Source organism: Mauremys reevesii, linkage group 11 (genome assembly GCF_016161935.1).
Source record: "Mauremys reevesii isolate NIE-2019 linkage group 11, ASM1616193v1, whole genome shotgun sequence".
NCBI classification, from domain to species: domain Eukaryota; kingdom Metazoa; phylum Chordata; order Testudines; family Geoemydidae; genus Mauremys; species Mauremys reevesii.
In genome coordinates this window covers 50,684,626-50,702,565 of record NC_052633.1, presented here as the reverse complement: position 1 = coordinate 50,702,565, position 17,940 = coordinate 50,684,626, and the positions used below count along the sequence as shown (strand labels likewise).

Here is a 17,940-nt window from a genome sequence, read left to right as displayed (position 1 = left end):
AACAATTAGGAGACAGGGGCAGACTATAGTATTACCAAATCTCGTACAATTTTATCACAAGTGCCACGGCAATTGGTGCTTTTCATAAAGCCCCAGGCATGTGATTAGGTGAGAATCTCTGCTGCCTTTTTTTATTTTTAAAGTTAACTTCAGCTCCTCATGGTTGGAGAGAAAAGCTTGAAAACATGACTTAAGAGTTCCCTAAAGTCTCAAAAACCAGAAAGCAAATAAAAAAGCACCCAAAATACACCTCTACCCTGATATAACGCCACCCAATATAACACGAATTCGGATAGAACATGGAAAAGCAGCACTCCTGGGGGGGCGGGGACTGCCGCTCCGGTGGATCAATTCAAGTTCAATATAACGCGGTTTCACCTATAATGCGTTAGGATTTTTTGGCTCCTGAGGACAGTGTTATATCGAGGTAGAGGTGTATATTTATTTTTTAACATATCTCTTGATTTTTAAGCCTGTCTTATGATTTTTAGGGGGGGCTGACTCATAAGTTTTGAACCCTTGGCAGGGCAGTAACTAGGGCAGGCTCCTTCGGGGAAGAGGCAAGAGCGTGTCTGGGGAGCCTTGCCTTGCCTGGGGAGCACCCAGCTGTCATTACATCACTGAAGGGAACTATGTATGTGAGTATGTGAGAAATCTATTTCTTTTAGCTTCATCAGACACCCAATGAAAGTTCCGTCCAGCTGTTGGAGAATGGATAGGACTCACTGATCTACAACACCGTCACAAATACTGCTGTAACAGCTGACAATAACACGGAGACATTAGAGAACAGTCGACTACTCCCTCAACTTGCCAAAACCTCCGTTTTTAACTCTTAAGGGGTTAGTACAGTTGGACTGGGTGGGTGTATCTCACAGTAAACAAAGGTTCATGCGGCAACCTGCAAATACTAAGAGGCTTCAGTGAAGATTATTAATTATTATTATTTATTGTTATTATTTATTTGTATTACCATATGTCCTAGGAGACCTAGTCATGGACCAGGACCCCACTGTGCTAAGCACTGTGCTAACAGACAACAAAAAGACATTCCCTGCCCCATGAACCCCTACTGTAAAGAACTGATGGGCTTGGTTTATATCATATGGCTGAAATATTCAAACTGAACTTTTATGCTACTTACATCACTCAGCTGCTTTCCTGAAACTTTTAGCTGTTTCAGCAATGGATTCTCTGTAGCAGGAAGTACATTATAATCTGCAGTAGCTTTGCTCTTTTCATAGTCTTCTTTATATTTCACCTATAGAAATTAAATAAAAGTATATTTGGACTGTCTTCTTGGTTAGCCCTTTTCAGAAGGGCTGCTCTTGGAAACGAAGTGAATATCCGAGAAAGAGCATAATTTCTAAGCAACTGAGCCGGAGGTGGGCAAACTACAGCCCACGGGCCACATCCAGCCTGCAGGACCATCCTACCCTGTCCGTGAGCTCCCGGGCGGGGAGGCTAGCCCCCGGCCCATCCCCTGTGTCATCCCTCCCCCTCAGCCTCAGCTCGCCGTGCTGCCAGCTCTTTGGGCGGTGGGACTGCAAGTTCCTGCCGGGCAGCATGGTGACGTGGCTGGCTCTGGCATGGTAAGGGGGTGGGGAGCGGGGGTGTTGAATAAGAGGCAGGAGGCCTGGTAGGGGCAGTCAGGGGACAGGGAGCAGGGGGCGGTTGGATGGGGCAGAGGTTTGGGGAGGCAGTCAGGGAACGGGGGACAGAGTGGGTTGGATAGGCATGGGTGTCCCGGGAGGCCTGGCAGGGGGCAGAGGTGTGGCTAGGGGTCAGGGAAGTCAGGGGACAGGGAGCAGCGGGGGTTGGCTATGGAGTGGGGTCCCAGGGGGCAGTTAGGGGACAAAGAGCGGGGGGGTTGAGGGGTCAGGAGTTTAGAGGGGAGCAGTCAGGAGGTGGGAAGTGGGAGGGGGCGGATAGGGGGCGGATAGGGGGCGGGGGCCAGGCTGTTTGGGGAGGCACAGCCTTCCCTACCCGGCCCTGCATACAGTTTCACAACCCTGATGTGGCCCTCAGGTCAAAAAGTTTGCCCACCCCTGAGCTAAGCTGTTGCTTTATAATGAATATAGCATTCAACAGAATGCCAACTGTTCTTATGTGGTGGCTTTCCTTCACTGTGTCCCAAGAAGCTTTGCACCCTCTAATAGACAATCTCCAAAGTGAAATCCTTATTGCCCTGAATAATCCATAAGCATATCTATACAGATCCAAGGCTCTGTTTCTAAACCAGTGGGTCATACTTCCAGCGCCACAAAAGACAATCAAGGGAGATTGTCAGGCACTGAAAAATTTATTACAATCTAAAGCAAAAAAATCTCAGTTGAAGTCAATGAAATTATATTGATTTACATCAGTGGTGGATCTGGCCCATAATAGAAGTCTCAGACAGAACAAGAAAGAAAGTTGTGTATCAACGCGGCTTCGCAGCTGAAGTTCTTGAATATAATTTGGAGTCATCAGAAGTTTGGCAGAAGTGGAACCAAACTAAGTAAATGGGGGAATTCTTAACTTACTTTACTGGCAGCAATTCCAACTCGCTTATTAGCCTGGTACTCTGGAGTGTCAGTTTGCATAAAGTAGATTTGGTCTTTCATGAGCTCATAGTCTTCCTGGTATTTTCTCTGTAAGCAATGGAAAAAGAGAACAAAATGTATCAAATACACTACCATTGCAAAATAGTCATCCATAATATAGATTAAATAGAAAAAGAGAAGTACTATAAACAAAGCAGAAAAAATATATCAGGCATTATAGGCTTGATAAAAATACAGGGTACAAACATACATTTGGCCCAGTGTCTAAATAACTCTCTTACCATACTTAAATTATCAGCATTCATCCTTGCAACTGCAACTTCATAGCAAGGAGTTTGACTCCACTTGCCTTTAATCTTATTTTCATAGTCTTCATGGTACTTAAACTATAACAAAATGAAATAATGTATATTAATCATAAGAACATAAGAACGGCCATACTGGGTCAGACCAAAGGTCCACCTAGCCCAGTATCCTGTCTTCTGACAGTGGCCAGTGCCAGGTGCCCTAGAGGGAATGAACAGAACAGGTAATCATCAAGTGATCCATCCCCTGTCACCCATTCCCAGCTTCTGGCAAACAGAGGCTAGGGACACCATCTCTGACATCCTGGCTAATAGCCATCCTCCATGAATTTATCTAGTTCTTTTTTAACCCTGTTATAATCTTGGCCTTCTCAACATCTTCTGGCAAAGAGTTCCAGAGGTTGACTCTGCTTTATGTAAAGAAATACTTCCTTTTGTTTGTTTTAAACCTGCTGTCTATTAATTTCATTTGGTGACCCCTAGTTCTTGTGTTATAAGAAGGAGTAAATAACACTTCCTTATTTACTTTCTCCACACCAGTCATGATTCTACAGACCTTTGTCATACCTCCACCCCCGGTTGTCTCTTTTCCAAGCCGAAAAGTCCCAGTTTTATTAATCTCTCCTCATACGGACGCTGTTCCATACCCTTAATCATTTTTCTTGCCCTTTTCTGAACCTTTTCCAATTCCAATATATCTTTTTTGAGATGGGGTGACCACATCTGCATGCAGCATTCAAGATGTGGGTGTACCATAGATTTATATAGAAGCAATATGATATTTTTTGTATTATTCTATCCCTTTCTTAATGATTCCCAACATTCTGTTCACTTTTTTGACTGCTGCTGCACATTGAGTGGATGTTTTCAGAGAACTATTCACAATGACTCCAAGATCTCTTTCTTGAATGGTAACAGCTAATGTAGACCCCATCATTTTATATATATAGTTGGGATTATGTGTTCCAGTGTGCATTACTTTGCATTTATCCACATTGAATTTCATCTGCCATTTTGTTGCCCCGTCACCCAGTTTTGTGAGATCCCTTTGTAACTCTTTGCAGTCTTTTTTGGACTTAACTATCTTGAGTAGTCTTGTATTGTCTGCACATTTTGCCACCTCACTGTTTACCCCTTTTTCCAGATCATTTATGAATATGTTAAATACTACTGGTCCCAGTACAGACCCCTGGAAGACACCACTATTTATCTCTCTCCATTCTGAAAACTGAGCATTAATTCCTACCCTTTGTTTCCCCTCTTTTAACCAGTTATTGATCCATGAGAGGACCATCTCTCTTCTCCCATGACAGCTTACTTTGCTCAGGGCCGCCCAGAGGGGGGGGGGGCAATTGCCCGGCCCCGGCCCTCCGCAGGCCCCAAGAGAAGAAGAGAGGCCCCCCCCGCCTCCTGCTCCTCCTGGAGCCTAGCGCGCATCAGCGCCGAGAGACTCGGCCCGGCCCCGTGCCGTGGTGAGGCTGGGAGGCGGGGGCGGCTGGGAGGCCCACGGGGCAGAGCCCCCCCCCGCGGGCGCGAGGAGAGGGGGGGCGGGGCTCTCCTCCCCGCCCCACCCCCCCCCCCACCCTCCCCCTGGCCGGAGCTGAGCGACGGAGCGCCTTTGCTTAAGAGCCTTTGGTGAGGGACCTTGTCAAAGGCTTTCTGAAAATCTAAGTACACTATATCCACTTGGTCCCCCTTGTCCACATGCTTGTTGACCCACCCCCTCAAAGAATTCTAGTAGATTGGTGAGGCATGCAGCTTGTACATGCTCTGCACTGAGGCAGCTTCAGTTGTGAACTACTATCCATGACTTCTCACTAACACACATATTTTCCCCTACTGACTCAACTAGAATTTCCTGCTACTGCAAACACAACATGTCACAGAACCAAAGTGGACCACTCAGATTTATGCAGGGTTTGCACACCCTTTACATGGTGCATATGATTACTATCAGCTTGTACTCAAGCTCATCAGAAATAAACTATTGTCTGCTCCAGTCTAGTTCCTATCTGTTTCCTAATGGATGCAGTGCAAAGGTTTTGACTTGGTGCCATCATGCTTCAGGCTGTATTTTGATACTCCAGTTTATTTGCAGAAAATCTGAGCACTTCCATGCTGCTTCAGTTCTTATGCCACTCATAGAGACTGGCTATGGAAAACAATGCTAACAAAATGCCCTTGTTTTCACTGGCATGAACTACACATAGCCTGTTGACTGCTACTCATATTTCATTAACTTTATATAGTGATCAGTTAGTTCCTGCTGGTTCCATGATAAGGTCTTTTTGACACGCATTTATCTTTTGAGCTACATTTGAGTACGGTTGCGAAGTAAGGTCCTTCGGCTATCTGAGAAATTTTCTCCAAATAAAATATTTTCTCTCTGCTCATAACTAAGCTCATCACTATGTTCATCAATGGTTTTTCAACCTCAAGGGTCAATGACTGTGATTTCTTAACACTGTGCTGTAGTTAATTACTAGTACAAAGCAATATGATTATATATCACCTACTCTTTAGTCACAGTTACATTCTGAACTGACTTAAAATCCTACTTCTAACTTAGGAGTCTACATGATATAGTCCCATTTATTAAGCTGAACTTTTATCTCTCTATATTCCATCCCATCTCCTGCATTCTTTGGTACTCATTTACTCTAACTATAACAAAATATAGACTGGAGATGACTGGTGTCAGGGCCTCTGTTAATCATGCCCTAAGGATTCACTGCTTGTTGCCATTAGCTAATTCAGTGTGCAAAATCACACTGAAGACATCTTGTTTGACAAACTTTTCCTCTAACTGAGATCTGTGAACATGAGGATGTTAGGAATGAAGGACTCTTTATAATGTGTATAATAATTTTGCATTGAAATTCATATTTAAATATATTCTACAACATGAATACAGCCTGTTCACTTTTAAGATCTGACAGGTGCATTTCATAATCAAATATCAATTATCCAGTCCTATTAGAAAAATAAATGTGTTCTTTGAGAACAAATTATGGACTCCTTAGAAAATATTATATAACAAAAAATGCACCCATACATACAAACACTTTGCTATTTGAATTTAAACAAGCAACATAGTGGTCATGTTGATCATTATGACCTTCTATAGCATACCCCTGGAGGGTGGAGAGAACAGAAAAAGAAGGAGAATGAGAAGACTGAGGAAGGGGAGAAGAGTGTAGGAGAGAAGAAAGAAGAAGGGGGGGTGAATATGGGAATTGAAAAAGATGAGGAAGAAAAAAAACCCTGACAGTCATCATGGAAGACTAGATGGCAAACACAGAGCCCCTTGTGAGGACTGATCTATTTGTTTGTTTATTTATTTATTTGTTCATGCTTGAACCCAGCCTGTATATAATGTATATGCACTTAAATGATTCTGCCTCTCCAAATCCTTAAGCAAGATGTCTAGTTGGGAGAAAGCGGAGCAGTATACTCACATCACTGCGCTGCTTAGTCGCTTTCTTGGCGAGCTCCACATCAGGTGGATCTGGCAGAGAAGTGTATTTAGATTTTCGTTCATCATGTCCCTTTTTGTAAACAATCTGAAATAATGCAAGGAGTAAACATTTACAGGAACTGCCTGTTTAAATAAACAACAGACCATTTACTCCTGACCCTCTCTGACGCTTCCATTAACAGAAGCAGTCATTTCCACTGCTGCAAAATAAGCTCTCTCAAGCAGTGTAACTACTACAGTGCTCTTTAAGAAAGAGAGAAATTACTAACCTGCTAGGGGACTTTTGAAATACATTAATAGTTTGGATTTCAGAGCCCTGATCCTGTGAGGTGCTGAATACCCTCAACATCCACTGACATCTCTTATATAGCTCCTTAACCAAGGAGGTATTCAGTTCTCCAAGTGCTTCTATAAACGTTAATGAATTAAACCATTCCTGTGAAGTAGGGAAGTATTGTTATCCCTGTTTTACACATGGGAGAACTGGGTGTATAGGCCCAATCCTGAAAAGTTCTCATTGTCTCCTGAGAGATGTTAAACACTCTCATATCCCATTGAAAACAGCATCCTAGAAGATTGGGCCAATAATGGTTTGATTACACTAATTCTTCTGAACACAACTCAGAATCTCCAGTCTCTTCAGACTTTATAAACATTCAACGCATTCAGTGCTTTTCAACAGACGTATCACTACCATTTTCATAAATATCCACACTGCATCTTGGGACTGATTCTCTACTCCCTTATAGTGGTTTTATGCCAATGCAAATCCACTGAGAAGTCTATAGAGGTAAATCAGTTGACACCACTCTATTGAGATGGGCAATCAGGCTTTGCTACTTACATCACTAAGAACCTTTTGGGCCTTTGCTACTCTCCTCAACTCTGGACTGTCATTGTATGGGTAGAATAATGTTTTGTCTTGCTCCCAATCTTCTGTGTACAGTTTCTTAAAAAGAGAAAAAAGTGTCAGGAAGTAATTACTTGGAATGAAATAACCACTCACTAGCAATGATACATGCACTATACTGCCTAAGAGCAGAAGCTACTCTTACCTTACTGAACATTGCCGTATTTTTTATTGCCTGCACAAGCTCTGGAGCATCGGGGGGAAGAAGGTACTTATCCTTATTCTCCTCCCAGTTCTGTTTGTATAAAACCTGGACAGAAAGACCAGCATGTTGGTTAACTGTGCTTGTAGGAAAGCACTAAAATGTATTAGTACATAGCCAGCTTTTTCAAAATGTTAAGGGAGAAAAAGTCTCTAACAAAGAAAACCCATTGACTACCTCAATGAGGAGCATTTCAGATTATAACACTTTTCTCTCTTGCTCAGTTGTTTCTCTGCTAATTATCTTCCTATGTTACTTTGAAATTTTGATACAATCATTCTTAGGGCCCTGACCTACACACTTAGGGCCTTGACCTACACGGCTTGCTGCCATTGATGTCCACAACCCTCTCACAGAATCACTCACACTCTTACCTTGCTCACTTGCCGCGACACCTTCTTTGCATGTTCTATGTCCTTTGCTTTTTCATCAACATGGCAAATAGTCTTTGCAACATCGCCAGCCATACGATATTTAACCTAGATCAAGACATGCCAAACACAATTAATTGGGAGAAGTATTTATCAAGAAAACATCTGAGCTCTAGGACCCTCCCTCCTTGCAGGTCCCAGGCTCAAACATCTACATCTCAATTAAACAACCCCTTAACATGAGCCCTGCAAGCCCGAGTCAGCTGGCACAGACCAGCTAGGGTGACCAGACAGCAAATGTGAAAAATCGGGACAGGGGTGGGGGGGTAATAGGAGCCTATATAAGAAAAAGACCCAAAAATTGGGACTGTCCCTATAAAATCGGGACATCTGGTCACCCTAAGACCAGCCATGGGTTTTTAATTGCAGTGCAGACATTCCCTAAAAGATACCTAGTTTGTGTTAACATAGTGCTACTTGAAATGGGACTACAACAACACAAATAAGTACCTTTTAGAGCACATCAGCAGGGTCTATTAAGGGCAGCTGTTTGATATGTGGTCATATGAAAAGAGAAGTGTTTAGGCACATTTTGAAAGGTCTGATTTTGCAGTATTCAGGCAATATTTCCATTCACTTCAACAGGAATTCCACATGCAGATAAATGACAGGATGTAGCCAGCAGTGTCATTTAATTCAGTGCTTTATACTTTATCAACATTTTCCCAGCATCCTATCTTTAACTTCAGATGAAAAAATTTCAAACCTCTTTTGGCCACAGCCACCTGGAATTATTATCCAGCTGATCAAGGACCATTATCTCTCCTTCCTTGTTGCCAAGGCCTAAATCCCAAACTGAATTCTAGACTTTTAAGCTTGTCATTGAGTCTGCATTTCCTGCACCAGAGACCTTGGCAATGTTTCTGCTAAGCTTCCAGACTGGATTGCATAACATTATCTATTTGGTTACTGACAATAGTTAAAATATGTAACCCAGGAGATGCAGCCTCTTACCAATTTATATCTCATTTGATTTATCAGGCCTACCACATACCTCACTGAGCTGATCTTGCACTTTCTTAATTCTCCGAAGTTCTGGGGTATCAACTGTGCTAGCATATGGCTTTCCTTTTTCTTTTTCAAACTGCTGTTTGTATTTGTTCTGTAAGAAAACAAGACTGAACATTACTCAGACAAACTCCCAAAGTTCTGGAGAAGCTTTAGCTAGAGCAGTCATCAATGTTTATCTTCACTGGGTTAGCAACACTGGGCCAGATCATCAAATAGCGTAAATCAGCATAGCTTAATTGAAGTCAATTGAGTCCCATTGGAGCCAAAGGAGGTGTCCTGATTTACACCAGCTGGGGATCTGGTACACTGTAACAAATAGAATAGTCTGTTTCTCCTCTAGAGCTCACTTCAGATCACCCAGATATGACACAGGTTAGGCCTGTAGGGAGTTTGGTTTTCTATCATAACAATTATTCTATAAAAATCACGTAGCTAAAAAAATTTTATTCAGATACCTGAAAACACAATGGCTTAAGCTGTGCTCTTATTTCTAGCTGTGCAACCCTATTGAAGTCAATGGGGCTGCACAGTTGGAAATAAGAGCAGAATTTGTCCCAGTATTTCTATGGCTTTACAATATTAATATGACACACATATTTTTAAAATAATATAACAAATGTAGCTGCTTAAATATGCTGAAAATCCACGTGACCTGATCCTGTTCCCATTGGTGTCAATGGCAAAGCTCCCAATGACTTCAGTGAGATCAGGATCAGGCATATTTAATTTAATAAATTCAAGCTGGGCTTTACAAAGAGGCCTATGGCACCCAACTCCCATTGATTTTCACTTTGAGTTGGGCAGTCTCCCCACTTAAACGGTTCGCTATAGTCAAGTTGCTGATTTTATTTGCATGAGGTGCACTACTACTACTACAGTTTTAAAATACTCCCTGAGTGTTGTGGGCTCAATCCTACAGCCCTTATTCAAGTGAGTGCCCTTGTTCACAGGATTAGGAATACTGAATAAAGTCCTGTAATGTTTGCAGGACTGGGCCCTGGATTATCATCTGTTATGTCCTTCCCTCCCCCTCCCCCTCCCCCTCACGACCAATTCAAACAATAAAATAAGTTATCACTTTCATCACCTTACCGTTAATTTTTTCTACCCTTTTTTTCCATCTTAGAATGTAAAAACACTTCATAGGCATTAATTGCGCCTCACAACACTTATGTATTTAGAGCTGGGCATGAAGTAGCACCCCAGATTGGAACCACTTTCTTCAAGCTTTTGGGAAAGTTTGGATCCGGATCTGGACTTTGCAATTTGGCCCTTTGTCTACAGTTGGCCAAAAATGAAAAGCAAACAAACCAATCATGCTTGAGCTTTGGTTAAGTTCACAACTCAGGTCTATCTTTAATTATTATTCCAACTCAGGTGTGTAAACTGAGGCAGAGAGAGGTTAAATAAATTTTCCAGCAGAACACAAAGAGTCAGTGAGAGAGCTAGGAATGGACATCAGGAATCCTGGCTCTCAGATATCTGTTATAACCGATAGAACTCATGCCCCTCCCTCAGGCCACTTTTTGTGACATCATGATTCACTACCATAACAATGAATGAATCAGGCAATGACAAACTCCTCTTTCACTGTAAATATCAGTAATCAACAAGGGTGAGAAAGGAAATACAGAAGAGGACATTACAGTGATATTAGGGTTTGCTATGATGTGTATATTTGATTTAAAGAAACAAACAGGAAGACACAAGTGTAAGAGTTTACCTGACTGAACAGATCCTGCATTTTATGACTGTGTTTCAGGTAAGGGGTCATAAACTTGGACGAATCCACTTTTATCTTTTTCATCCTCTTTCTGACTGGAGGTGCAGCTTGCTCAATGGTTCCTGAGGTGCCTCTGGGGCCAGTAGTTCCTCTGGTGGTGGTGGTGGTAGTGGTCTCCATGATAATCTGGGAATGTGGGCAATATGTATTTATTGGATTTTTAATTATAAGCAATAATTTTGCAGCAATAACTTTTTAACTCTCCTATCTGATGAAATGGCATTTAATTCCTACTCAGGAACCCCCCACAGTGGGAACTGAGCTACAATGTGAGCCATTTTTCCTACTGGGATTGCCCAATGTGCCTAGTACACATCATCCAAGCAGGCAGTGTGAAGACTCTGCAGATTAGCCAATTTCTAAATCAAGCTTCTCTGGTTTTTATCCAGCAGCTCTGGAGTCTGGAGGGCATTCTGCTGCCATCATTCCACGTGTATCTCCCATTGACGTCAGAGGGAACCTTGAGGGTAAATTGATGACAGATAGGCCCGAAGTGCAGAAATGATCTGAATACTAAGGGCTATATTGGGAGTATTGGAGGGAACACATATCCACACATTCACAGCTCCTGTTGATGTCACTGGGAGATGTGAATGTAGATGAAAGGCATTTATCAGCCTTCAAAAGGAATAGCCTTCCCCAAAAAGAGAAAAGAAATTGAGATAGCAAGATAAACATGACTAAACCCTTCAGATCTTCACAATAACTATAAGATTCACTAGATGACTGAATGTATGTTCAGAATCCAGTTTTTCTACTAACCTGCATGTCCTGATGTGGATAGTCAGATCATAATCACAGAAGAGACTATCTGATATATGTATATAAGCAGTGGGTATAGCTCAGTTGGAAAGAGACTCAATTTCCTTTTAACTATCTATATATTTGTTCATGCTGTAGGCAATGGTTTCAATACAAGTAAGATTTGAATTAAAAACACTAAAAGAAATGGTTATTATAACTTACAAAAATAAAATTGTTTCAAAAGTGCATGGATAAGGAAGCATCAAGTCTTGGTTCATAATAGATTTGCTAAAAAAAGGAAAGCCTTCAAAAGGGAATGAATGAAGCTCAGATTTCTTGACAGTTATTTGCATTAATATGACGTAGAATAGCAAATATATTGAGCATTAGCTAAAGAAGAAAATGTTGGCAATACTTATCTTTCAAAATGCTTTATTCTGTGGGCACTAGTTGTGTTTCACTAATAATAAGTTGTTATTCACTTTAATGTTGCAACAGGTTAGTCCATATCCATTCATTTCTAATCAGTGAGGAAAGTAATGACATCTTTTCTGTCATTAAATGGCACTGGAGAATCCTAAATGCACGCACGTGGTCATAAAACCATGAAAAAAATTACATGCTGTTTCTTGTTACCTATTACACTAGGGCTAAATAATGATTCAACAGAAGTTGGCTCCTATTAACTTCTTTTTTTTTTTGGTTTATTACACCATAAATGTACATAGCACTTTGCAGACAGCTATAAGTTATGGTACTTGCCCTGAAGAGTTTACGAAGTTTGACCCTTAGACAGTAAAACCTTAACACTAGAAAAAAGTTACATGTACCAGTGAATAGACTTAACCAGTACCTAAGTCATGACCTCTTCAAAGAAAATGAGCAGAAAAAAATGCTTGATTCTGAAAGTACAGTGAGCTTTCCTCTTTCATATTAAAATCCAAGGGGTTACAGAGTATTAATACACCACAGTCTACAGAAGAAAATCTAATCACAGTAATTAGAAAGTCTATAGTGCCTACGGTGACTAATTTTCTATTTAAATAAAAAAAACCTACCATCATTAATGTAATGCAAATCCGGTAAGTCAGACATAGAACTATCTGTTGCACCATTGCTTACTTTGAATAATTTCTGGCCATTGATTTCACTGGGTAGTTCATCTTAAAAAACAAATGACATGACATGGCCTTTTTTGTGGCAGGGGTAGTCCTGAATTACTTACTCAGTAAAAGTTCCTATTTTGTCAATGGGCATTTTACTGGAACAAGGATTCAAGAAAGATTTTGTGACAGGACTCTTTGTTCAAAAGGAAACACTTTACCCACAGAATAAAACTGTAAGGCTGTGCATCTTGATAGCCGCAAATTATGAGGAGTATTTCACCTGGAAAAAGCTCTTAGTTGGAATATCCATATGAATGGCCTAACTGCAATTTCAAATTACTTTTATAACTTTCTGGGGGCACTACATCGCAATAACTGAAACAGGAAAAACATGGAAACAATCACTTTGCTTGTGACTAAGGTCATACAAAACAAATAAGAATAGAACTGACATGTAAACAAAAAAGATTTCAGAAGGAATCTTTCTGTACTTGTCTTCAGAATAGCTGAAGTACATAGGGTATATTAGAGTATACACTAGCCCATGTTTCCTGTTCATGTAATCCATGGCCCAACTTTGACAGATACTGAGTGCCCTTGTCTGAAGGTGTTTATCCCCTCCCCAGATCAGGACCTTGTAAATTAAATAGAAGTTCCTTGAGCAGTAATCTTCACCTATTTCAGCTCATATTTATGCAGTCAGAATGGTGAAATAACCCTCAAAACACAGAATTGTTTATTATGCATTTGGTGCTTTGCATTAACAACACGTACATTTGCTCCACATGCAATCTCATACAATCCTTTACCTCCATTGGTTCACCCTCCTCAACGACAGTCTCTTCAGTGTAATACTATAAACAGAGGACAAACCTCATCATTTCTCAAGGTCATGCAGCACAGCAAAATGCCTTCCTTATCTCTTTGAAGCAATAACAAACACAGCTTTCAACCCAATTTTGGGGGGATGTAGTTGTGGTTCAGACATGCTGGAGCCTCTTTTCCATCCGGGGCAGAGTTCTGAGGATCCGCTCATTTTTAATAATAATAATTAGTAGTAGTTTGCAAACAAATTAAAATTCTTGTCAGGTAGGTGATAAAGATTATTCATTATCATGGCCATTTTACAGAGGCAGTGAGATTAAATGACTTGCACAAAGCAACAGAGAGAGTCGGTATCAAAGAAACCAGGGTTTCCCAAAAGCCTGGATGACGGTCACTATAATCAAACTTCACAACAGCCCTCTCCATTTTACTGTACCCATTTATACAGATGGGAAAACTGAGACAGACTGGGCCAGAGCCTGAGCTGCTCTGAACCTCTAACATTTCATTGAAGTCAATGGAAAAGAAAAGACGAAGATGGAAATTTAAAAAAAAAATCACCTAACGCTCATTGACTTCCAGTATTAGTTAAGTGTCCACCTGGCATTTTTGCCTCTGAAAATCTCATGCACAGTGATTTTCCCCAAGGTCACACAGCACATCAGTATGCACCTGATCCAAAGGCCTTTTCAGGCCCTAAAAGATCAGGCCCTAAAAGAACTGTGATTAAAACTCAGCCTTTCTAGGGCCTCCGTACTTTGCTCAAATAACTAGAAAAAACTACCTCTCATGCGGCCTAATATCTGGTTATGTTTTTGAGTAGTTCCTCTTCAGTGCCAGTGTAGTGTGTGTGACTCACTTTTCCCAAAGTTTCAAGATACTCATCAGTGAAATACTATCTGGTTTGTGATCAACTGCATTCTTTGCGAATCACAAATGGCTACAATATCTAATGTAGACTAGTACATCCAGAGGTAAGAGAAATATCCCTTAAATGAAATACTCAGTATACTCTGAGCCCTCTGGGTGAGTAAAAGAATATTCACTTATTCCAGCAATAATTTTCCTCTCTCTTTAAACACAAATATCTGGCACAAGTTGATTACACAGATTTCAATCACGTGATTTATATAAAACTAGGGTTATAGATTTAATGATTTTGGAAAGGGCTGAGCTGCTTCAAAATGATACCAGATGCCATTTGTTGCTGTTTTATTTATAACTTCTCCCCTGTGACTATCTCAGGAGGAAGCTAATAAAGCAGAACCATCTGAGGCTGTCCTATAGATGTGGTTATAAAGAGGCATACATTTTTTAAAAAACAAAGGAGGAAATGGAACTGTCTGGGCAAACATTGCCACATCACACAATTTAAAAAAAAAGGAAATTGACACCTTATCAAAAATAAAATAAATAATTATCAGCCTAGAAAAGGAGATAATTATGGAAGTGGGAATTACTACAGTATAACTGGTGGTGCAATTAACACTGATATTATTAGTCACTGCATACAAGGTGAATCACAGATAATACAGGAAATCATAACAATTTGGAGAAATAGTTCCTTTTAGAGCTAGATTCCAAAATACATCTATAGGGACTGTACTAACAGTGACATATATTTCCTCAGACAAATGATGTAGATATGTAACTAACTGAATTAGCATATCTGCATCTGACGATCAGAAACATACAGTGTTCAGCACTGAAGGCTCAACCCTGCCATCTTGGCTCAGATGAGAAATCCATAGGATTTCTTGTGCAGATCAGAGTTGTAAAATTGGTCACTAAAATAAACACTATCGTTTTTTCCCTCTCAGAGGACACTATGGAAGCCATTCTAATTGCCCTTATGTATTTTAATGGAATAAACATTGTTTAATAACTAAGGGCAGGTTTATTAATATAGTGTAACCATCTTATAGCAAAGTCATTTTTTCACTGACATTCACCCATGATAGTAGGCTGTTGTGTCCCTAGTTACTGGGGACTCCTCAAATCATGGCACTACAATGAGGTAGAAAGCAATGAGCTTCAATGAGGTCAAATTCATCCCTACTGTATCTCCATAGATTTTGGTGCTCTTACACCAGGGTTTAATTTGGCCTCAGATCTACACTGAGTATCCATACTGTATTGACCCTATAGGGCTCACAAAAGGCCCCCAATATGGAATTTTCATATTCCTTCCTTGCAATGGGTGGGAAAGTTCACAATCCATATTCGAATAGATACTGGAACAGCAGCCACAGAGGTTCTGCAGTATTGATGGCACTGTTCCCTCTAATGTACCTGCACACACACAAACTTGGGGAACATTATGCTTATGTACAGAGATGGACACAAGCTATGCATCTTCAAAACATTAATTTGTTACAAGTTCACAAACAAGTAACTCCATTGTTAAAAGATTTTTCTCTTACCTCTATGACCTCCTCATACTCCTCCTCGTCTGCCATTTTTACAGAGTATTCCTCTGCCTATAACCTATGCACTGGACATATAACAGATGAAAATATAATATTAGCCCAAAGTATTCAAATATTATGAAACTATTAGTCAAGTCCATTATGTGTGTGTGTCACGGTGTAATAATTGCTAATACCAATACATTATTTTACTGGCAAGTCAGGAGCAGACCTTTAGCATGTGACTCACAAAAATTAAAGCCATCATGATCTAACTTTATTTCACTTTATTTCAGACTGCAGTGTTACTGGATTAAGTAACATGCTAATATCAGTTACAATTCAATTCAAATATATGGAATTTAATGCTGACGTCCAACACATATTGAAGAACAAATAAGAGATGTGGTTATTTGTTAAAATATATGTTTTGAATTTTCCCACTATAAAATTTTCTGGAGAACTCTCCTTATCTATAATATTTATATAGCCCATTATTTTATTTCATCTCTTGTTTGGATGGGGTTTTCCTTGGTAAGTTATAATATAACAAGCAAAAATATAATGAAGAAAAATCTGACATAATTATTTTTAAATGACCTTAAATTAATGAGGTTAATTTCTCTCTTCCCACCATCAGCCTGTATGGATGCTCCGTTTCTTAGCTTTTGTGGCTTTTTTCTATTTTTTTCCTTCAAACCTAGAAAATATAGAAAACCATATCGTTTGGGTCAATATTTGAAATAAAGGTTATTGCTGCAAAATTCAGATGGATTAATTAATGGAATGCTTATGTTATAGGCCTGTCAAAATTACAGCTTGCTACTAGACAATACATCCCTATTTCTAACGCTGGTGGTAGATGAAGGTTTGGAACAGCTGCTTTAGTCCAAAGATATCTGCCATGTAAGCTAATACTATGGAGTGGTGGCTGGTTTCATTTAGCTAGCTAAACTGCAATTCCTTCTGAGGCAAGTGAAGACCAGTACTGCAGGTTAAATATAGGAGCATACATTATTGTCCCTTTTTAATGCCAATACGTTGGGAAAAAATTAGAAGAAACCTATGTTGTTAAACCAAAGGGCTAACTCATAAAAACAATTCACAAGTGGTATGTCTTGTGACTAAAGCAGGCTAAAGCTCAGTCTAAGCACAAACATCAGTGGTACATATATGTACTTAAATATAGGGAACGTCTATCCAAACCCCATGTTTTATATCCTCCAGTCATAGGTTCAGGGATTTCTCTTCACTTACTGTGATTTGCAACCACTCAGGGTCCTTTTCATGACTTCTTGCTTAGGCAAAATACTTATTGACTTTCATGGGTAAGTAATGAACAGAGCCCTCAAAAAGCTACAGAATAAGAAACTGCCCAATTGGCTCTACAGAAAAAATAAAATCCACTTACCAGCAATATTTTACAAACTTTCCTTAGCAGCAAAGCCTCTCCAACTCTTCCCTCCTGAGAAACACTGGGCAAAAGCAAGCCTGATGCATCAGATCCTAAATTATCATGTGGCCAGGCCAGCCAATGAGATTTAGACTTGCTCAAATTTCAGATGCTAAATATACCTAGTGATCCTTTAGAAGAGCACCTGTTCAGTAAATCCACAAAGAAAAAGGGAGTTAATTACTTCTTTGGCTTTCAACTAAAACCAAAACATTTCAGGGTTTTGACTAAACTGCTTTAGGATTTCTTCTGAAATGGATCTTGATTAAAAAAAAAAGATACATAAATTACTGTTGAATGCTGCAGACAAATATCGGTTAGTACCCAGATGGAAAATCCTTTTGTCTGAATGTGTAATGATAATGAATTTGCATTTATACAGCATATTTTACTCTGAGATGGGCCTGAACCAAAACCCCAGAATCCATATGCCCCCTAACACTTTGAAGAAAGGTTAGATGTGGATGTGGACTTAGAGCTTAACTTCACAGCTCAGGGCCATCTCTATTTTCATCCATAGCAATCCTAAAATGCCTAACAAACTTTACTCACAGCGCAAACAATATCTGTTAGTATTATCAAAGCTTATGGAATATCATACATAGGCACACACTGCTTTAGAAACAACCAATACATGTTCCTTGCAATGAGAAGCTTGCAACTTAATTCAGAAATATACAATGCTTATGGAAACAATACAGACATAAGATGATAATGGGGCATGCTTCTGTGCAGAAA

The 17,940-nt window shown here is 40.0% G+C and overlaps 1 protein-coding gene across 31 annotated transcripts in view; it reads right to left on the bottom strand.

The window, feature by feature from the left end:
* Positions 1-17,235, bottom strand: part of NEB (nebulin) — a 193,063-nt gene extending 175,828 nt beyond the window's left edge. For 30 of the 31 annotated variants that reach the window (XM_039494923.1, XM_039494935.1, XM_039494927.1 and 27 more), the window contains exons 1-13: positions 17,161-17,235; positions 16,350-16,449; positions 15,765-15,835; positions 13,326-13,370; positions 10,607-10,792; positions 8,867-8,974; positions 7,816-7,920; positions 7,385-7,489; positions 7,174-7,278; positions 6,310-6,414; positions 2,828-2,932; positions 2,526-2,633; positions 1,145-1,261 (exon numbers count right to left, since the gene is read on the bottom strand). In XM_039494923.1, coding sequence (XP_039350857.1) covers positions 1,145-1,261; positions 2,526-2,633; positions 2,828-2,932; positions 6,310-6,414; positions 7,174-7,278; positions 7,385-7,489; positions 7,816-7,920; positions 8,867-8,974; positions 10,607-10,792; positions 13,326-13,370; positions 15,765-15,800 — 1,125 coding nt within the window. In that variant the 5' untranslated portion in view covers positions 15,801-15,835; positions 16,350-16,449; positions 17,161-17,235. The remainder of the gene's footprint in view (positions 1-1,144; positions 1,262-2,525; positions 2,634-2,827; positions 2,933-6,309; positions 6,415-7,173; positions 7,279-7,384; positions 7,490-7,815; positions 7,921-8,866; positions 8,975-10,606; positions 10,793-13,325; positions 13,371-15,764; positions 15,836-16,349; positions 16,450-17,160) is intronic. The other variant, XM_039494924.1, reaches the window with a different exon arrangement.
* Positions 17,236-17,940: the final 705 nt, after the last annotated feature.